The sequence below is a fragment of the Gorilla gorilla genome, chromosome 5 (assembly GCF_029281585.2).
Source record: "Gorilla gorilla gorilla isolate KB3781 chromosome 5, NHGRI_mGorGor1-v2.1_pri, whole genome shotgun sequence".
Classification (NCBI taxonomy): Eukaryota; Metazoa; Chordata; class Mammalia; order Primates; family Hominidae; genus Gorilla; species Gorilla gorilla.
The window spans coordinates 184,831,046-184,849,629 of record NC_073229.2 but is presented as its reverse complement, the minus strand read 5'-3'; the positions used below and the strand labels follow the sequence as shown (position 1 = coordinate 184,849,629).

The following is an 18,584-nucleotide window of genomic DNA, read 5'->3' as shown; positions in this document are numbered from 1 at the left end:
GTATAGAATTTTAAAGAGCAAAACTCTATGATTTCCTGGGATACATCATAGTTAAATTGCCCCAATTCAAAGCTAAGAAGAAAAAAAGGGGGTTCCTATGAACAACAGCTTTGACAGCTGTTGATCTAAGACCACAGCTTAAATATCTAGGCAAGGAAAAGCAAATAAGGCACAAGGAAAGAGGATGGAAGGAAATAGTCCAAACCAATGACATTCAGTGGACAAGAAAATAGACCAATAAAGGAGTAAATCCATGAAACAGAAAGTTAGGTTCTTTGAAAAGTCTATGATTGGCCAAAGTCTGGCTAAACAGATGACAGACCAAGGAGGGAGCATATCCGTCACCATCATGAGTAACAGGAGAGAGGTGCCATTGCTATAGCATCCTCCAGGTGTGAAAGCTGAGAAGTAGATATTGAGATCAACTGTATGTAAATAAATTCATGAATGTAGATCGTGTGGATGGATTCCTTAGGTAAATAACAAATCAGCAAATCAAACACTGAATAGATCATGCAGTTTTATAGAGAGACTTACAGACAGCCTGACAGATAAACATTTGTATGTGTGTGAAACAATCTCCAAGACACACTTCAAAATCCCTCTCGGTTAATCCAAAGGAATGTATTTGGCAGAAGGTAGAAGGAGGGTATTCTGATCCTTTCTGGTACACATTGATGTTTTCTCTCAGTTTTCTTATAAAGCATAGATTACTTTGAATGTGTTACAATAAGAATCATAATCTGTCTTTGAAATGTTGACAGTTGTTTAGAAGTTGAGGACCATTTGTGAGTGTTACGGGACTTTAGTGAGAATATTTCAAATTTGCTTGTTTACACTTTGTTACAAGAAAACATAGAGGGTGCCAGGTGGTGCTGTATCTTCTCCAATCTCTGGTGACCTGTATTGTTTTGGAATTTGCAGTGGCCTGACCAGGAACTACTGCAGGAATCCAGATGCTGAGATTCGCCCTTGGTGTTATACCATGGATCCCAGTGTCAGATGGGAGTACTGCAACCTGACGCAATGTCCAGTGATGGAATCAACTGTCCTCACAACTCCCACGGTGGTCCCAGTTCCAAGCACAGAGGTTCCTTCTGAAGAAGGTAAGAAGCCTGCAGTCAGACAACCACACCCTCGGACATTGGGATAAAAAGATTTGCAAAATCTTTGTGATGCAGAAACTTTCCATGCTGCACAGGAAGTCGAAGGTGAAGTCATGGACAGCCAATGGGAAGGAAGCTTCAGTGCCTTCTCTGGGGGGACCAGAGCTGGGATGTTGAGTGCCTTGTAAGGGATGGTGTCTTTAAAAGGGGCACAGATCCTCTAGGACACTGGATTTATCACTTCCCTGTTATCAAACGAATCATATTAGTGTCCTAGCCAAGATGGATAGTCTAACATCCTGCCAAACTTGTGAAGGTATACCAAGCTCCTAAGCCTGTCCAGCCCTTTCTTCAAGTAGGCAGTGTTTATTGCAGTCTTCAGCTTTACCATTTTGAAGGAATGCCATTTTTGAGGCTGTTGTTCTTGAGAAACCTAACATGACTTCATTAGATCCGTATTGTGCTGAGACTTTGAAGCAGTACATAGCCACCGAATTGTTTATCTCCCCAGCCTACCTTCATCTTGGGCATGCCTTCCACACCTAGGATTTGAGGGAAGGGATTTCTCAGTGTTCTCGTCCCTGCTTCTCATGGAACATTTATCTCCGTTGTTTTTTGAGAAGAAGAGTAGTGGATGTCAGCTTTCTTGTAATGAGGGATCCTGGGCCCAAGATTCCCTGTCTCCCCTCCTAGGCTATAGAATTTTGGCCTGTACTCCTTCTCCCTGAGAGGCAATGTGTCTTTACCTACAAGTCCTAGATGCAAGATCCTTTTCTGCCCCACACCCCAGAATCTGAAGGCTTTTGCTTTGGTGGAGCAGTGGTCTAGTGTGCAAGGGTTTCATGTATAGCCCCCACTAACAGCCAATCACCACCTATAGCCTGCACAGCTTGATGCATGGCACCCTGGTCTCCTGCCTTGTTCTCATGAACACCTAGAAGAGGTGTAAGCAAAAGACCATTCACATGAGTGTAATTTTGAAGTATAGGCACTCTGATCTGTTTTTTGTTTGTTTCTTTGTTTGTTTGTTTTCCAGGGTTGAATTAAAATATTTATGACTACTTATTACATTTCTAGAATCCTATAAGTCTATTTGTATTTTTATTCTACATTTCAATTTGCATGCTAATATAGAAGACTGTAAATTGTTAATCCTCAGATTATTCCACTTTGTGTGTCATAATTTTTTTCACGTTTCCCTTTTCTAGGCAATACTGAGCTTGATTTTCTCTTTTAATTTCAGCACCAACTGAAAACAGCCCTGGGGTCCAGGACTGCTACCGAGGTGATGGACAGAGTTATCGAGGCACACTCTCCACCACTATCACAGGAAGAACATGTCAGTCTTGGTCATCTATGACACCACATTGGCATCGGAGGATCCCATTATACTATCCAAATGCGTATGTCTATCATGTTAGCCATAAAAGGAACAATAGTCAACTAAAATTTCTCTTAGCTGGCCCATGCTACAAGCTCACTTCCTAGGTCCAAATTTCTCATAGACTCAGAGTTTGTAGCAAAATGTCTCAGGAAACTTCCTTTTGAGCAAAAGGTCTGAATGAAGAGAAGTTTTAGGATTGCTATCTTTCATAACAGTTTGATGGAAGCAGCAGGATATATGGAGGTGGTGAAGTCTCATTAATGTAAAGCTAAGGAGATCAAATGACCAAATGCTGAGACAAAGTATCATTCCACAATGCCCACTAAAGATCCATGCAGTCTTTCAACCATGCAATTCTATCATTCTATCCTCCATTCCCTGAAGTGAAATTTGTGTTTGCCATTTTTGACACGAATCAGAAGTAACAAATTCAGGCTGGGTGCAGTGGCTCAGGCCTGTGATACCAGCACTTTGGGAGGCCAAGACGGGCAGATCACCAGAGGTCAGGAGTTCAAGACCAGCCTGGCTAACATGGCAAAACCCCATCTCTATGAAAAATTAAAAAAGTAGCCAGTCATGGTGGTGGGTACCTGTAATTCCAACTACTTGGGAGGCTGAGGCAGGAGAAGCACTTGAGCCTGGGATTCAGAGTTTGCTGTGAGCCGAGAACATGCCACTGCACTCCAGCCTGGGTGACAGAGCAAGACTCAGTCTCAAAACAAAAAAAAAAAGAAGAAGAAGAAGAAAAGAAGAAGAGGAAGAAGAAGAAGAGGAAGAAGAAGAAGAAGAGGAAGAGGAAGAGGAGGAGGAGGAGGAAGAAGAAGAAAAGAAGAAGAAGAAGAGGAAGAAGAAGAAGAAGAAGAAAATAGAAATGAGTGCATATATTTATATATGAGTACTAGCCTGTATGAACACACTGGGTTCTAAGCACCAGTTTTCTGAAGGGATATGGGTTGTCAGGCAGAGTAAAAGCAGGAATGCAGATGAGAGTCAGGAAGTAAACAGATGTGGTGATTAAAATGGGCAGGTACATGGACAAAAAAATGCATGTCTGACAAAAACTGGCCTCTTGCCATAAGTGAGTATGAATAATATGGAAAAACTGTTTGCACATGTTGGACAGCAGACAGTACAACCTGAGATAATTTAGAAAGGGAAACAAATAAGATCAACCCCATAATTACCCTTCCTAGACTTAAGGGCAAAGAGTTTTAACCAAAGCATTCCATAGCAGTCTTGCTAAACTGGGGAGAGAGACTGGAGTTTTGTTTACTAATAAAACCGAGATTTTCTAGGTTAGGTAATAATGAGAAAGTATTTGTGGAGAAAAGGAGCTCTAGGAATACACACAGAAGTCTCTTCAAGTCTCTGGCTGAACAGAAAGCTGTGTATGCACAGAAAGAGTTTCCAGAGAGAAAGGAGAACAAAGAACAGCTACTGGGGAAAGAACAACTGCAGGGGAACAGTGAGCTCAATGAAGATGCCAGAGCTCACATAGCACTGGGAGGTATTTGAGCTCTGACCAGCCTGAGGAGAGACACCTCATTGAACATCTTGGGCATTCAGCAAAGACCCCAAAAAACCATACTTCGGGAGTAGAATTAATGCATTCCTAGAATAAAGTCTACTCCAGAAACACCCTAGAAAAGCTTAGAAACCAAGTCTAAAAAGATCCAAATGATCTACAAGTAAATTAATTGCCTGTCAGAAGAAAACAACCTCTTCAGAGGTAAACAACAAAATTAAATTGCTCAATTATATAGTATGCACAATGTGTGACATACATTTAAAAATTTGCTAAACATACAAAAAGCATTTAGTGTGACCCATAACCAGGAGAAAAATCAGTCAATACAGATAGACCCAAAAATGATAAAAATAACAAAATTGGCAAGGAGATTTAAAATGTATGTATCATAATTGTATTCAAGGATTTAAAGAAAGCATGGACAAGAAATAAATAAATGGATAATATCAACAGAAAGAAAAATTTTCAAAGGACCAAATGGAGAGTCAAGAACTGAAAAAAAAGACATCTCTTTAATGAGAAAATCACTACATGGCCTTATAATCATATTAGATAGTACAGGTGATAAAGCTAACTGGAAAATATTAGGGTGGTGCAAACCATAGCACGCTTATACAAAGCCTGAGAAGATAAACAGAGCCTCAAGGACATCTATGAAAATATCAAAATATTTAATATTTGTTTAAAGCAAGTCACAGAGAGGTGAAAGAGATATTGGAACAGAAAAAATACTTGAAGCAGTGATGGCTGATGACTTTCTAAATATGGAAAAAATGATAAACTCACATAGTCAAGAAGCTCAATGGATCAGATATAGGATTTTAAAAAGTAAAGCTGTATGATTTATTTGGACACATCATAATTAAATTGTCCATAATCAAAGATAGAAAGTAAAATCTTATTTGAAGCCCAAGAGAAAAAACATACCTTTACATAGAGTAACAGTGACACAAACGACTGATGCCTTCTCATCAGAAACAACACAAATCAGAAACAATAGAACAACACCTTTAGAGTGGTAAGAAGAAAAAAAGATCAAATCAGAAACAACAAAATAACATGTTTAGAGTGGTAAGGAGGAAAACAAGATCAAATCAGAAACAATGGAATAACACCTTTAGAGTGTAAGAAAGAAGAAAAGATCAAATCAGGAACAACAGAATAACGCCTTCACAGTGGTAAGAAGGAAAACAAGATAAAATCAGAAACAGTGAAATAACACCTTTAGAGTAGTAAGAAGAAGAAAAGATCAGGTCAGAAAAAATGAAATAACATGCTAAGAAGAAAAAAAAAGATCAAGTCAGAAACAATGGAATAACACCTTTAAGAGTGAAAAGAAGGAAAAAAACCCAGCAAGCTTAAACGCTAGGCACAGCAAACAATTCCACTGAAAATGAATGTTACATAAGTACATATTCTGTCCTCCTAAAAACAAAGAACAAATAAAAGAATGTTTCATCAGCAGGATTATGTAACAAAAGATGTGAAAGAATGCTATGTAAGTAGAAGAAAAATAATACTGTATGGGAATTGGCATCAAAACCACAAAATACTATCAAAACAAAAAAACTTTATTGATAAATTTAACACAATATGCAAAAGAGCTATACCATGTATACTACATAACATTGGTGAGAAGAAAATTAGAAGATCTAAATAAAGACACATCATGCTTATAGATTAAAAAATCCAATGTCACTTTTCACAAAACTGATCTTTAGCTTCAACCCACACCCAAGCAGAATTGCTGCAGTCTTTTCTTGAAAACCTAACAGAATGTATATGCTAGAATCACCAAGACAATCTTTAAAAAGAATTAAAAACTTGGAATAAAATCACAAGTTTGTGGGATAGATGCATATGGTAATATGGAAATTCTCATAAAGACACAGTAATCAAGACATGTGGTATAGGCTGGGCCCCTTGGCTGTAATCCTAACACTTTGGGAGGCCAAGATGAGAGGATTGCCTGAGACAAGGAGTTGCAGACAAGCCTGGGCAACATAGCAAGACCCTCATCTCTACAAATATTTTAAAAAATTAGCCAGGTTTGGTGCCATGTGCCTGTAGTCCCAGCTATTCAGGAAGCTGAGGTGGGAGGATCACTGGAGCCCATGAGGTGGAGGCTGAAATGAGCCATGATTGTGCTACTGAACTTTAGCCTGGGAGACAGATTAAAACCTTCCCTCTCTCTCTCAAACAAACAAACAAAAAATACATAGTATTGGGCAAAACATATGCAAACAAAAACAGAAAAGGGTCAGCATAAATTTACATATATGGTCAATTTATTTTCAATACAGGTAGCAAAGCAATTTAATGAGGAAATTTTTTTTCCAAAATTGGTCTGAAACAACTGGATAGCCATAGAAAAAAACTATAACAAACGTGAAGCTTGAATCCTACTGTATGACTCAAATTAAATTAATTTGTGATAGCTCTTAGACCTCAATGTAACAGCTAATTCTGAAGCTGAAATATAAAACTGCTATGAAAAAGTATAGTATCTTGTAACCTTGGAGAAGGAAAAATTTTTTGAGGGAAGAACCAGAAAACACTAACTGTAAAAGAAAACAAATTATAATGTGGACTTTCATTGAATAAAAACTTATGCTCACCAAATATCACTGTTAAGAAAATAAATAAGTAAGTAACACACTGGAAGAAAAACACTCTCATCCATATGTCTGACAAATGGCCTGTATCCAGAGTATAGAAACATTTCTCCCACTCACTAATCAGAGGACAAACAACCTAATCAAAATGGGTAACAGGATTGAATAGTCATTTCTTAGGAAAAGATGCACACAGAGCCAACAATCACCTGAAAAAGTGCACAACATCTTAGCCATCAAAAATCTAGAGTTATAACCCTCATAAGATGACACTGAACATCCGGTGTACATGGATATCGTTAAGAAGACACAATAATAAGTGGTGTCACCGATTTGGAGCTAGAATGTGCCACTCTCTCATATGCTGGTGGAAGTTCAAAATCATACAACAAATTAAAAAATCAGTCTGATGGTTTCTTATAAAGTTCCATAAATATGCATCTATCCTACAAACCTGTAATTCTATTCTTGAATATTTACCCCCCAAAATGAAAATATAAGTCCACAAAAATCTATATAAATATTCATAGCAGCTTTATGTTTTATAAACTCAAAATAAAAACTATTTCAATGTTTTCATCAAAAGAAAATGAAAACTATTTAAATGGTTTCATCAAAAGAAAATGAAAAAAGAATTTCCAGTATATTTATACAAAGGAATACTATTCATCAACAAGGAACAAGTTACTGATAGTCTCAGAAGCATGAACAAAGCTCAAAAATATATTAAGGAAAGAAGCCAGACGTCAAAGTGTATAGTCTGTATGAGTCCATTCATGTGAGTTTATAGAAGACACAAAATAATTTATGGTGAAAGAAACCAATAGCATTTGCCACTGGCTGTGGGAAGAGGGTAGCAGAGATTGATTGAGCAGCCACACAAGGGAGTTTCTGGGGTGGTGAAAATGTTCTGCATTGTGAGGGCAGTGTGGGCTACACAAGTATATGGATTTATCAAATCTCATCCAGCTACATTTAAGATCTGTGCATCTCACTCTATGTGAAAATATACTCAACTGAAAAACAGAGCAGGTATCTGTTTCAGGTGCTACATCACTTGATACGTCCAGTTGTGTTAAAAACCACTGCCTAACATCCTCAAATGGGGGATCTGGGCTTGAGACTAGGTCACATGTGTGGAGTCTCTACAGAGACCGTGTTGGATTCCCATGGTCCATAATGCGTTCCAAGTTTTCTCAGACAGCCACAGGTCATGAATGTGAGGATTCGGAGAAGTTGGAGCAACGTTCTTGGGAGGCATAATGGGGAAGGTATTCTCCAAGATTCCTCCAGCCTGGGGTCTTCACCTGCTGTGCCTCTTACTGCATTGTTTTCTGACTCATCCATAGCCACTTGACCCCTTCAGATCCCATGGTCTACCTAGCCGTCTCCCTTTATGCCTTGGGTCCCGCTGTTCTTTCAACTCATCCCCCATTCCTTCAGTCCCAGAGTGGCTGCAGCCAGCAGAGGATGGACTGAGAGCAGGAGAGGAGGTCGTGCCCATGAACCCATCCTAGAGAAGCAGCATCCTGCCTGGGAGCGAGTTTTCCAGGGAAGCTTTTATAAGTCCTGTAGACCCAAACCCACTTGCTCTACCAGATACAGTATTTATAGTAATACTATTTTCATGATTATTTTATGTTGCAAATGTAGAGCATTTATGCTACACTATGAGTAAATAGAGTAAGGGGGCTGGCATGGGAATTATATAATCTTGGATGCCATTTCTTCCTTGGGGAAATGTATTTGAGTTCCAACTTACATATTACTATATAGTCTTATAGAGAGAGATACAAAGAGCTAGACAGACAGAGATATCTTTGTATGTGCGTTAAAAAATCTAAGATACATACTTCAAAATCTGTGTCATTTATTCTGGAGGAAAGTATTTGGCAGAAGGTGAAAGGAAGATATTCTGATCCTTTCTTGTACAGACATGTATTATCTCAGTTTTCATAGAGAGCATATACTACTTTTGATGTTTTAAAACAAAAATTATAATCTGTGATGTGTCCACAGTTGTTTAAAAGTTGAAGCTGAAGACCATTTGTGCTTGTGGCAATATTATTGTGGTATAATGGGAATATTTCAAAGGCACTTGTTAACACTTTGTTACAGCAAAACGTAGAGGGCGCTAAGTGCCCTTGAATATTCTCCCGTCTCTGGTGACCTGTGTTGTTTTGAAATTTTGCAGTGGCCTGACCAGGAACCACTGCAGGAATCCAGATGCTGAGATTCGCCCTTGGTGTTACACCATGGATCCCAGTGTCAGGTGGGAGTACTGCAACCTGACACAATGTCCAGTGACAGAATCGAGTGTCCTCACAACTCCCACAGTGGCCCTGGTTCCAAGCACAGAGGCGCCTTCTGAACAAGGTAAGAAATTTGTGGTTAGACATCTATATACGGGGATGAAAAACCATAGAAAATCTTACTGATGCAGAAGCCTTCAGTGGTACACTGGAGGGTTGGTTGAGGGTCTGCAATGTGGAGGAAAGCCTCAGCGCCCTCCCTGGGGGATCCAGAACTGTGATTTTTGGCATCCCGTGAGGAGGCAGTGTCTTTAGGAAGGGCACGGTGTCTTTAGGAAGGGCACAGACCCACTAGGGCACTGGACTTACCACTCCCCTGGTTATTAAATGGGTCATTTCAGTGTCCTAGCCCAAATGGATATTCTAACAACCTGCCAAATATGTGAAGATTTCCAAGCCAGTAAGCCTTTCCAGTGATTTAAAATAGACCTTTTTCATTGCAATCTACAGTTTGCAGTTTCTTAAGAACATGGCCTTTGAGTATGATATCCTAGAGGAACCTAAGGAGACTGCATAATTTTTCTATTGTCCTGGGGCTACATAGCAGGAGGTAATCAATGAATGCTGTCTCTCCCTGGCCTATCTCAGTCTTTCACAGGCTCTGTTCACCTCAGCTTTGAAGTTAGAAATTTCTAGGTGTTCTTGCCTCTTCTTCTCACGAAACCTGCAATGGCAGTGAGTCTACAGAAGAAAAGGAAGAGAATTCTGCTTTGTTGCAATTCAGGACTCTGGGCACCAGAAGATTCCCTGTCTCTCCTCCAAGGGAATAAGTTGTTTGTCTCTAACCCTCCTTGAGAAACAAAGAGTCTTTGCCTGCACTCCTAAATGTAGGATGATTTCCTGCCCAAATTTTCAAAAGATTAAGCCTTTTGCCTTGGTATGAGCAATGGTCTAGGGAAATGTGCAAGGGTCTTGTGTCGGCCCCTGACTGACCACCAGTCACCTCCTACAGCCTGCACCAAGGAATGCATTGCATTCTGGTCTTTTGCCCTGTGGTTCTCATGAAAACCAGCAGAGATTCATACGATGGAGCTGCACATGAATGTAATTTCCAATGTCCAGCATTCTCCTCTGTTCTTTACCTTTAGATTTAAAAATAATATTTCTATGAACTTATTAAAATTCTAGAATACTATGAATCTACTGGGTCTTTTCACATCCTTTTGCTACTAGTAGAAAAAAGAATAGTAATAATTTTCAGAGGCTACTGTCCAGTATGTGACATAAATTGTCTCCCATGTTTCTCTGCTCATGCAATTACTGAGTATGATTTATTTTATTTTAATTTCAGCACCACCTGAGAAAAGCCCTGTGGTCCAGGATTGCTACCATGGTGATGGACGGAGTTATCGAGGTATATCCTCCACCACTGTCACAGGAAGGACCTGTCAATCTTGGTCATCTATGATACCACACTGGCATCAGAGGACCCCAGAAAACTACCCAAATGCGTATGTATTTGATTAAAACCATAAGAGGAGCAACAGCCAACTCAAATATTGGTTAGAAGAGCCATGCTTTAAGCTCACTTCCCAGGGACAAATTTCTGTTAGACTCACATTTTGGCAAAATGTCTCAGGACCTTTGCTTTTGAGCAAAGAGTCTAAGAGAAGAGAAATTTTAGGCCTGCTATCTTTCCTAATAGTTTTATGGAAGGAGTAGAATATACGGAAGTGGCGAAGTCATATTAATGTAAAGCTCAGAAGATAAATGACCAAAGCTTAAACACAGCACCATTCCACAATGCCCACTAAAAATCAATGTCATCTTTCACTCGTGCAATTCTGTCATTCTAAATTTCAATTCCTGAAGGTTTGTTTGCCATTTTTGTCATGGGTAATAAGTAAAAAAAAAAAATTAAGATGTGTATATCTATCTATCTATCTATCTATCTATCTATATATACACACACACACAAACATCTGAATATTTATATATATGTCTGAATATTTATATACTTGTGTATAAATTTTATATTTAAATTTTTGTATAAATTTATATATTTTTAATATTTCATTAAAAATTATATTGTTTCACTATGTATGTCTGAGTATTTTTATATATTTTAATATAACATTTTAAACATTTATATATAAATATTCAGATATGTAACTGAATATTCATTTACACACACCAATATGTGTGCATGTGTGTATATATATACCCATATACATATACCCATATATATATATACCCATATATATATACCCATATATATATATACCCATATATATATACCCATATATATATATACCCATATATATATACCCATATATATATATACCCATATATATATACCCATATATATATATACCCATATATATATACCCATATATATATATACCCATATATATATACCCATATATATATATACCCATATATATATACCCATATATATATATACCCATATATATATACCCATATATATATATACCCATATATATATACCCATATATATATACCCATATATATATACCCATATATATATATACCCATATATATATACTGACATATATATATACTGATATATATATACATATATATACCCATATATATATACATATATATATACCCATATATATATACATATATACACACACACAGATACATACGGGTATAAACACACTGGGCCTGAAGCACCAGTGTTCTGAAAGGACATGTGTTGCCAGGACTTGAAGAGCAAAAGCAGGAAGGTGGATGAGAGTCAGGAAGTACACAAATGCTGAAAAGTAAAATGGACAGGTACATGGACAAAAAGCAGGTATAAGCATAACAGCCTTTTGGAAGTAAATGACTATAAAATATATGAAAATACTGTTTTCACATGTTGCACAACAGATAGTAGTGTATTGAGATAATTTAGAACAGAAAACAAATGTGATCAACCCCATAAGTGTGCTGTATTTCATCATGGACTGAAGGAAAAAGAGATGGAGCCCAAGCAGACCACAGCAGTCTTGATGAACTGAGAGACACCAGAGTTTGGGATTACAAAGGCAGCTGGGATTTTCTACACTTGGTAATAATGAGAAAGAATTTGTGGAGATAAAGAGCTACAGTCATGTACCTAGAAGTCACCTCAGTGTAATATAAATCTGCATTTGCACAGGGAGTGATTCCACAATGAAAGTAAGACAAAGAACAGCTACTGGGGAAAGAACAACTACAAGGGAACAGTGAGTTCAATGGAGATGGCAGAGCTCACAAAGCACTGGGGGATATTTGAGTTCTTACCAGCTAGAAAAGAGACCTCATTGCAAATCTTGGGCATTCAGTAGAGACCCCAGAAAAGCCACTCTTTGGAAACAGAGTTGATGTATTTTAAGAGCAAAGTGTACTCCACAAAAATCCTAGCAAAATTGAAAAGCAAGTCAGAAAGACCAAAATCATCTCAACATAAATTAGTTGCCCATCAGAAGAAAACTTAACCTCTTCATAGGTAAACAACAAAATCAAATTGCTCAGTTGTCTGGCATCCACAATATGTGACATAAATTTAAAAATTTACTAGACATACAAGAAGCGTTTAGTGTGATCCATAAAGAGGAGAAAAGTCACTCAAAACAAATAGACCCAGAAATGACAGAAATGATGGAATTAGCAAAAACATTTAAAATATACATATGATCATTTGATCTTGTGATCAGATATCACAAGAGAAGAAAGAGATACTTGAACAGAAAAAATGCCTGAAGCAATGATGGCTGAAAACTTTCCAAATATGAAGAAAATAAGAAGCTCACAGATTCAAGAAAACTAATCAATCAGAAATATGATTTTGAAAAGTAAAAATGTATGATTTACTTTGGCAAATCTTCTTGGTTAAATTGTCTAAAATCAAAGAAAGCAAGGAAAATTTTATAAGCCAGAGGAAAAAAGATTGTTTATATAAAGGAACAGTTACACAAATGACTGATGCCTTCTCATCAGAAACAATGAAAGTCAGAAACAATAAAGTAACATCTTTAAAGTAATAGAAGAAAAACCCAAGAGGTGAGGGATCATGGCAGACAGGAGGCAGGACTAGATTGCAGCTCTGGACAGAGCAGCATGCGGAGGCTCGTATTGTGAATTTTAGCCCCATATTGACTGCAAGAACAGCCCAGCAATCCTGAGAGGACCCACAGACCATGTGAAGGAAGCAGACTGCTCCTGCAGGATAAGGGAGACACCCCAAATACTGTGAGTTCCCCAACTGCAGAAGTGGAAAAGGGAGGCCTTACTCCCTCAAACACACCCCACAACTGGAGAAGCTGAAAGTCTGTTTGCAGGAGAAGTTCCCAACTTTACCTGGGGCTCAGTAAAGTTAGAGAGCTGAGCCAAGCGAAATATAGGGGTAGAGGAAGCAGCAGAGAAGACCTGGGAGCTTGCCGGATCCCCAAGCAGCTCATTCCTGCCTGGCACCACAGGGATCCATCAGAAGGGTGGCCAAAGGAACAGAGGGTAAAACTCCACAGGGAGGACTGCTCTACCTGAACTTTCTAACAATTTGAACAGGGGGAGAAGCCTCCTGGCCAGAACTTGGGGGAGGGCATGAATCTGGTTTGCAGACTTCACAGGTGGGGGAAGGACTAAAGCCCTTTTCTTTCACAGCTGGGAGGTGGAAAGCCTCAGGCAAGTTTTCAAGCCTGACTTTCCCCCAACCTGGAAACAGACTTGGAGCTGTTGGGTGGTTGGGGGCATGGTGGGAGTAAGACCAGCCCTTCAGTTTGCATGGGTGCTGGGTGAGGCCTGTGACTGACAGCTTCCCTCCACTTCCCTGACAGCTCAGATGACTCAGTAGAGGCAGCCATAATCCTCCTAGGTACACAACTCCAGTGACCTGGGAACTTCACCCCCACACCATACAGAAGCTTCAGTAAGACGTGCCCAAGGAAAGTCTGAGCTCAGACGCGCCTAGTCCCACCCCCAACTGATGGTCCTTCCCTACCCACCCTGGTAGCAGAAGACAAAGAGCATATAATCTTTGGAGTTCTAGGGCCCACCCACCTCTAGTCCCTCTCCACACTAGTATAGCTGATGCAGGAGGCCAACCAGCACAAAAATAGAGCATTAAACCACCAAAGCTAGGAACCCCTATGGAGTCCATTGCACCCTCCTCCACCTACACCAGAACAGGCACTGGTATCCACAGCTGAGAGACCCATAGATGGTTCATATCACAGGACTCTGTACAGACAATCCCCAGTACCAGCCCAGAGCTGGGTAGACTCGCTAGGTGGCAAGACCCAGAAGACAGGCAATAATCACTGCAGTTCAGCTCACAGGAAGCCACATCCATAGGAAAAGTGGGAGAGTACTACATCAAGGGAACACCCCATGGGACAAAAAAATCTGAACAACAGCCTTCAGCCCTAGACCTTCCCTCTGACACAGTCTACCCAAATGAAAAGGAACCAGAAAACAAACACTGGTAATATGACAAAACAAGGCTCATCACACCCCCAGTTCACCAGCAATGGATCCAAACCAAGAAGAAATTCCTTATTTACCTGAAAGAGAATTCAGGAGGTTAGTTATTAAGCTAATCAGGGAGGGACCAGAGAAAGGCAAAGCCCAATGCAAGGAAAAAAAAAAAAAAAAGGTACAAGAAGTAAAAGTGAAATATTTAAAAAAATAGATAGCTTAATAAAAAACAACAAAAAATTCAGTAGACTTTGGACACACCTTTGGAAATGTGACATGCTCTGGAAAGTCTCAGCAGTAGAACTGAACAAGTAGAAAAAGTAAATTCAGAGCTCAAAGACAAGGACTTCAAATTAACCCAATCCAACAAAGACAAAGAAAAAAGGATAAGAAAATATGAACAAAGCCTCCAAGACGTCTGGGATTATGTTAAATGACCAAATATAAGAATAATCGTGGCTCCTGAGGAAAAAGACAATACTAAAAGCTTGGAAAACATATTTGGGGGAATAACTGGGGAAAACTTACCTGGCCTTGCTGGACACCTAGACATGCAAATACAAGAAACACAAAGAACATGTAAATACAAGCAGCACAAAGAACACCTGGGAAATTCATCACAAAAAGATCTTAGCCTAGGCACATTCTCATCAGGTTATGCAAAGTTAAGACGAAGGCAAGAATCTTAAGAGCTGTGAGACAGAAGCACCAGGTAATGTATAAAGGAAACCCTATCAGATTAACAGCCAGTTTTTTAGCAGGAACTGTACAAGCTATAAAGGATTGGAGCCCTATCATCAGCCTCCTCAAACAAAACAACTATCAGCCAAGAATTTTGTATCCAGCGAAAGTAAGCATCATATATGAAGGAAAGATACAGTCGTTTTTGGACAAACAAATGCTAAGAGAATTCACCATTACCAAGTCACCACTAGAAGAACTGCTAAAAGGAGCTCTAAATCTTGAAACAAATCCTAGAAACACATGAAAACAGAATCTCTTTAAAGCATAAATCACACAGGACCTATAAAACAAAAGTACAAGTTAAAAAACAAAAAACAAAACCAAAGTACGGAGGCAATAAAGAATATGATGAATGCAGTGGCACCTCACATTTCAATACTAAAATTGAATCTAAATGGCCTAAATGCTCCACTTAAAGGATGCAAAAAGAGTTGGTGGCTGGCAAGATGGCTGAATAGGAACAGCTCCAGTCTGCCGCTCCCTGTGAGATCAACACATAGGGTGGGTCATTTCTGCATTTCCAACCAAGGTACCCAGCTCATCTCATTGGGACTGGTTAGACAGTGGGTGCAGCCCACAGAGGGTGACCTGAAGCAGGGTGGGGTGTCTCCTCACCTGGGAAGTGGAAGGGGTCAGGGAACTCCCTCCCCTAGCCAAAGGAAGCCGTGAGGGACTGTGCCGTGAAGACTAGTGCATTCTGGCACAAATACCATGCTTTTCCCATGGTCTTTGCAACCTGAAGACCAGGAGATTCCCTTGGGTGCCTATACCACCAGGGCCCTGGATTTCAAGCCCAAAACTGGGCTGGCATTTGGGCAGACACTAAGCTAGCTGCAGGAGTTTTTTTTTCATACCCCAGTGGTCCCTGGAATGCCAGCAAGACAGAACCATTCACCCCCGTGAAGAAAGGGCTGAAGCCAGGGAGCTAAGTGGTCTTTCTCAGTGGATCCCACCCCCATGGAGCCCAGCAAGCTAAGCTCCACTGGCTTGAAATTCTTGCTGCCAGCACAGCAGTCTGAAGTTGACCTGGGACGCTAAAGCTTGGTGGGAGGAGGGGTGTCCACAATTACTGGGGCTTGAGTAGGAGGTTTTCCCCTCACAGTGTAAGCAAAACCACTAGGAAGTTTGAACTGGGCAGAGTGCACTGCAGCTCGGCAAAGCCATTGTAGCAGGAGTGCCTCTCTAGATTCCTCCTCTCTGGGCAGGGCATCTCTGAAAGAAAGGTAGCAGCCCCAGTCAGAAGCTTATAGATAAAACTCCCATCTCCCTGGGACAGAGCAACTGGAGGAAGGGGTGGCTGTGGGTGCAGCTCCAGCAGACTTAGTTTCCTGCCTGCCAGCTCTGGAAAGAGCACCAGATCCCCCAGCACAGCACTAGAGCTCTGATAAGGGACAGACTGCCTCCTCAAGTGGGTCCTGGCTTCAGAAGGTAATAAGAAACTCCTCTGAGCTAAAGGAGCATGTTCTAACACAACGCAAGGAAGCTAAGAACCTTGAAAAAGGTTAGAGGAATTGCTAACTACAGTAAGCAGTTTAGAGAAGAACATAAATGACCTTAGGGAGCTGAAAAACACAGCACCAAAACTTCGTGACGCATACACAAGCATCAATAGCGAAATCGATCAAGTGGAGGAAAGGATATCAGAGATTGAAAATCAACTTAATGAAGTAAAGTGTGAAAACAAGATTAGGGAATAAAGAATGAAAAGGAATGAACAAATTCTCCAAGAAGTATGGGACTATGTGAAAAGATTGAACCTACGTTTGATTGGTGTACCTGAAAGTGATGGGAGAATGGAACCAAGTTGGAAAACACTCTTCAGGATATTATCCAGGAGAACTTCCCCAACCTAGCAAGACAGGCCAACATTCAAATTAAGGAAATACAGAGAATACCACATTCAAATTCAGGAAATACAGAGAACACCACAAAGATACTCCTTGAGAAGAGCAACCTGAAGACACATAATCTTGAATTAATTTTTATATAAGGTGTAAGGAAGGGATCCAGTTTCAGCTTTCTACATATGGCTAGCTGGTTTTCCCAGCACCATGTATTAAATAGGGAATCCTTTCCCTATTTCTTGTTTTTGTCAGGTTTGTCAAAGATCAGATGGTTGTAGATGTGTGGTATTATTTCTGAGGGCTCTGTTCTGTTCCATTAGTCTATATCTCTGTTTTGGTACCAGTACCATGCTGTTTTGGTTACTGCAGCCTTGTAATATAGTTTGAAGTCAGGCAGAGTGATGCCTCCAGCTTTGCTTTTTTGGCTTAGGATTGTCTTGGCAATGCGTGCTCTTTTTTGTTCCATATGAACTTTAAAGTAGTTTTTTCCAATTCTGTGAAGAAAGTCATTGGTAGCTTGATGGGGATGGCATTGAATCTATAAATTACCTTAGGCAGTATGGCCATTTTCACAATATTGAATCTTCCTACCCATGAGCATGGAATGTTCTTCCATTTGTTTGTATCCTCTTTTATTTCCTTGAGCAGTGGTTTGTAGTTCTCCTTGAAGAGGTCCTTCCCATCCCTTGTAAGTTGGATTCCTAGGTATTTTATTCTCTTTGAAGCAATTGTGAATGGGAGTTCATCCATGTCCCTACAAAGGACATGAAGTCATGTATGGGAATGCTTGTGATTTTTGCATATTGATTTTGTATCTTGAGACTTTTCTGAAGTTGCTTATCAGCTTAAGGAGATTTTGGGCTGAGAAGATGGGATTTTCTAAATATACAATCATGTCATCTGCAAACAGGGACAATTTGACTTCCTCTTTTCCTAATTGAATACCCTTTATTTCCTTCTCCTGCCTGATTGCCCTGGCCAGAACTTCCAACACTATGTTGAATAGGAGTGGTGAGAGAGGGCATCCCTGTCTCGTGCCAGTTTTCAAAGGGAATGCTTCCAGTTTTTGCCCATTCAATATGATATTGGCTATGGGTTTTTCATAAATAGCTCTTATTATTTTGAGATATGTACCATCAATACGTAGTTTATTGAGAGTTCAGCATGGAGAGCTGTTGAATTTTGTCAAAGGCCTTTTCTGCATCTATTGAGATAATCATGTGGTTTTTGTCTTTGGTTCTGTTTATATGATGGATTACGTTTATTGATTTGCATATGTTGAACCAACCTTGCATCCCAGGGATGAAGCCAACTTGATCATGGTAGATAAGCTTTTTGATGTGCTGCTGGATTCGGTTTGCCAGTATTTTATTGAGGATTTTTGCATCAATGTTCATCAGGTGTGTTGGTCTAAAATTCTCATTTTTGTTGTGTCTCTGCCCGGCTTTGGTATCAGGATGATGCTGGCCTCATAAAATGAGTTAGGGAGGATTCCCTCTTTTTCTATGATTGGAATAGTTTCAGAAGAATTGGTACCAGCTCCTCTTTGTACCTGTGGTAGAATTCGGCTATGAATCTGTCTGGTCCTGGACTTTTTTTGGTTGGTGGGCTCTTAATTATTGCCTCAATTTCAGAGGCTGTTATT

The 18,584-nt window shown here is 39.7% G+C and overlaps 1 protein-coding gene across 1 annotated transcript in view; it reads left to right on the top strand.

Moving 5' to 3' along the window:
* Nucleotides 1-18,584, top strand: part of LPA (lipoprotein(a)) — a 277,581-nt gene that overhangs the window by 132,855 nt on the left and 126,142 nt on the right. The window contains 3 exon segments of the mRNA XM_063707988.1: nucleotides 925-1,106; nucleotides 2,350-2,509; nucleotides 8,828-9,009. Coding sequence (XP_063564058.1) covers nucleotides 925-1,106; nucleotides 2,350-2,509; nucleotides 8,828-9,009 — 524 coding nt within the window.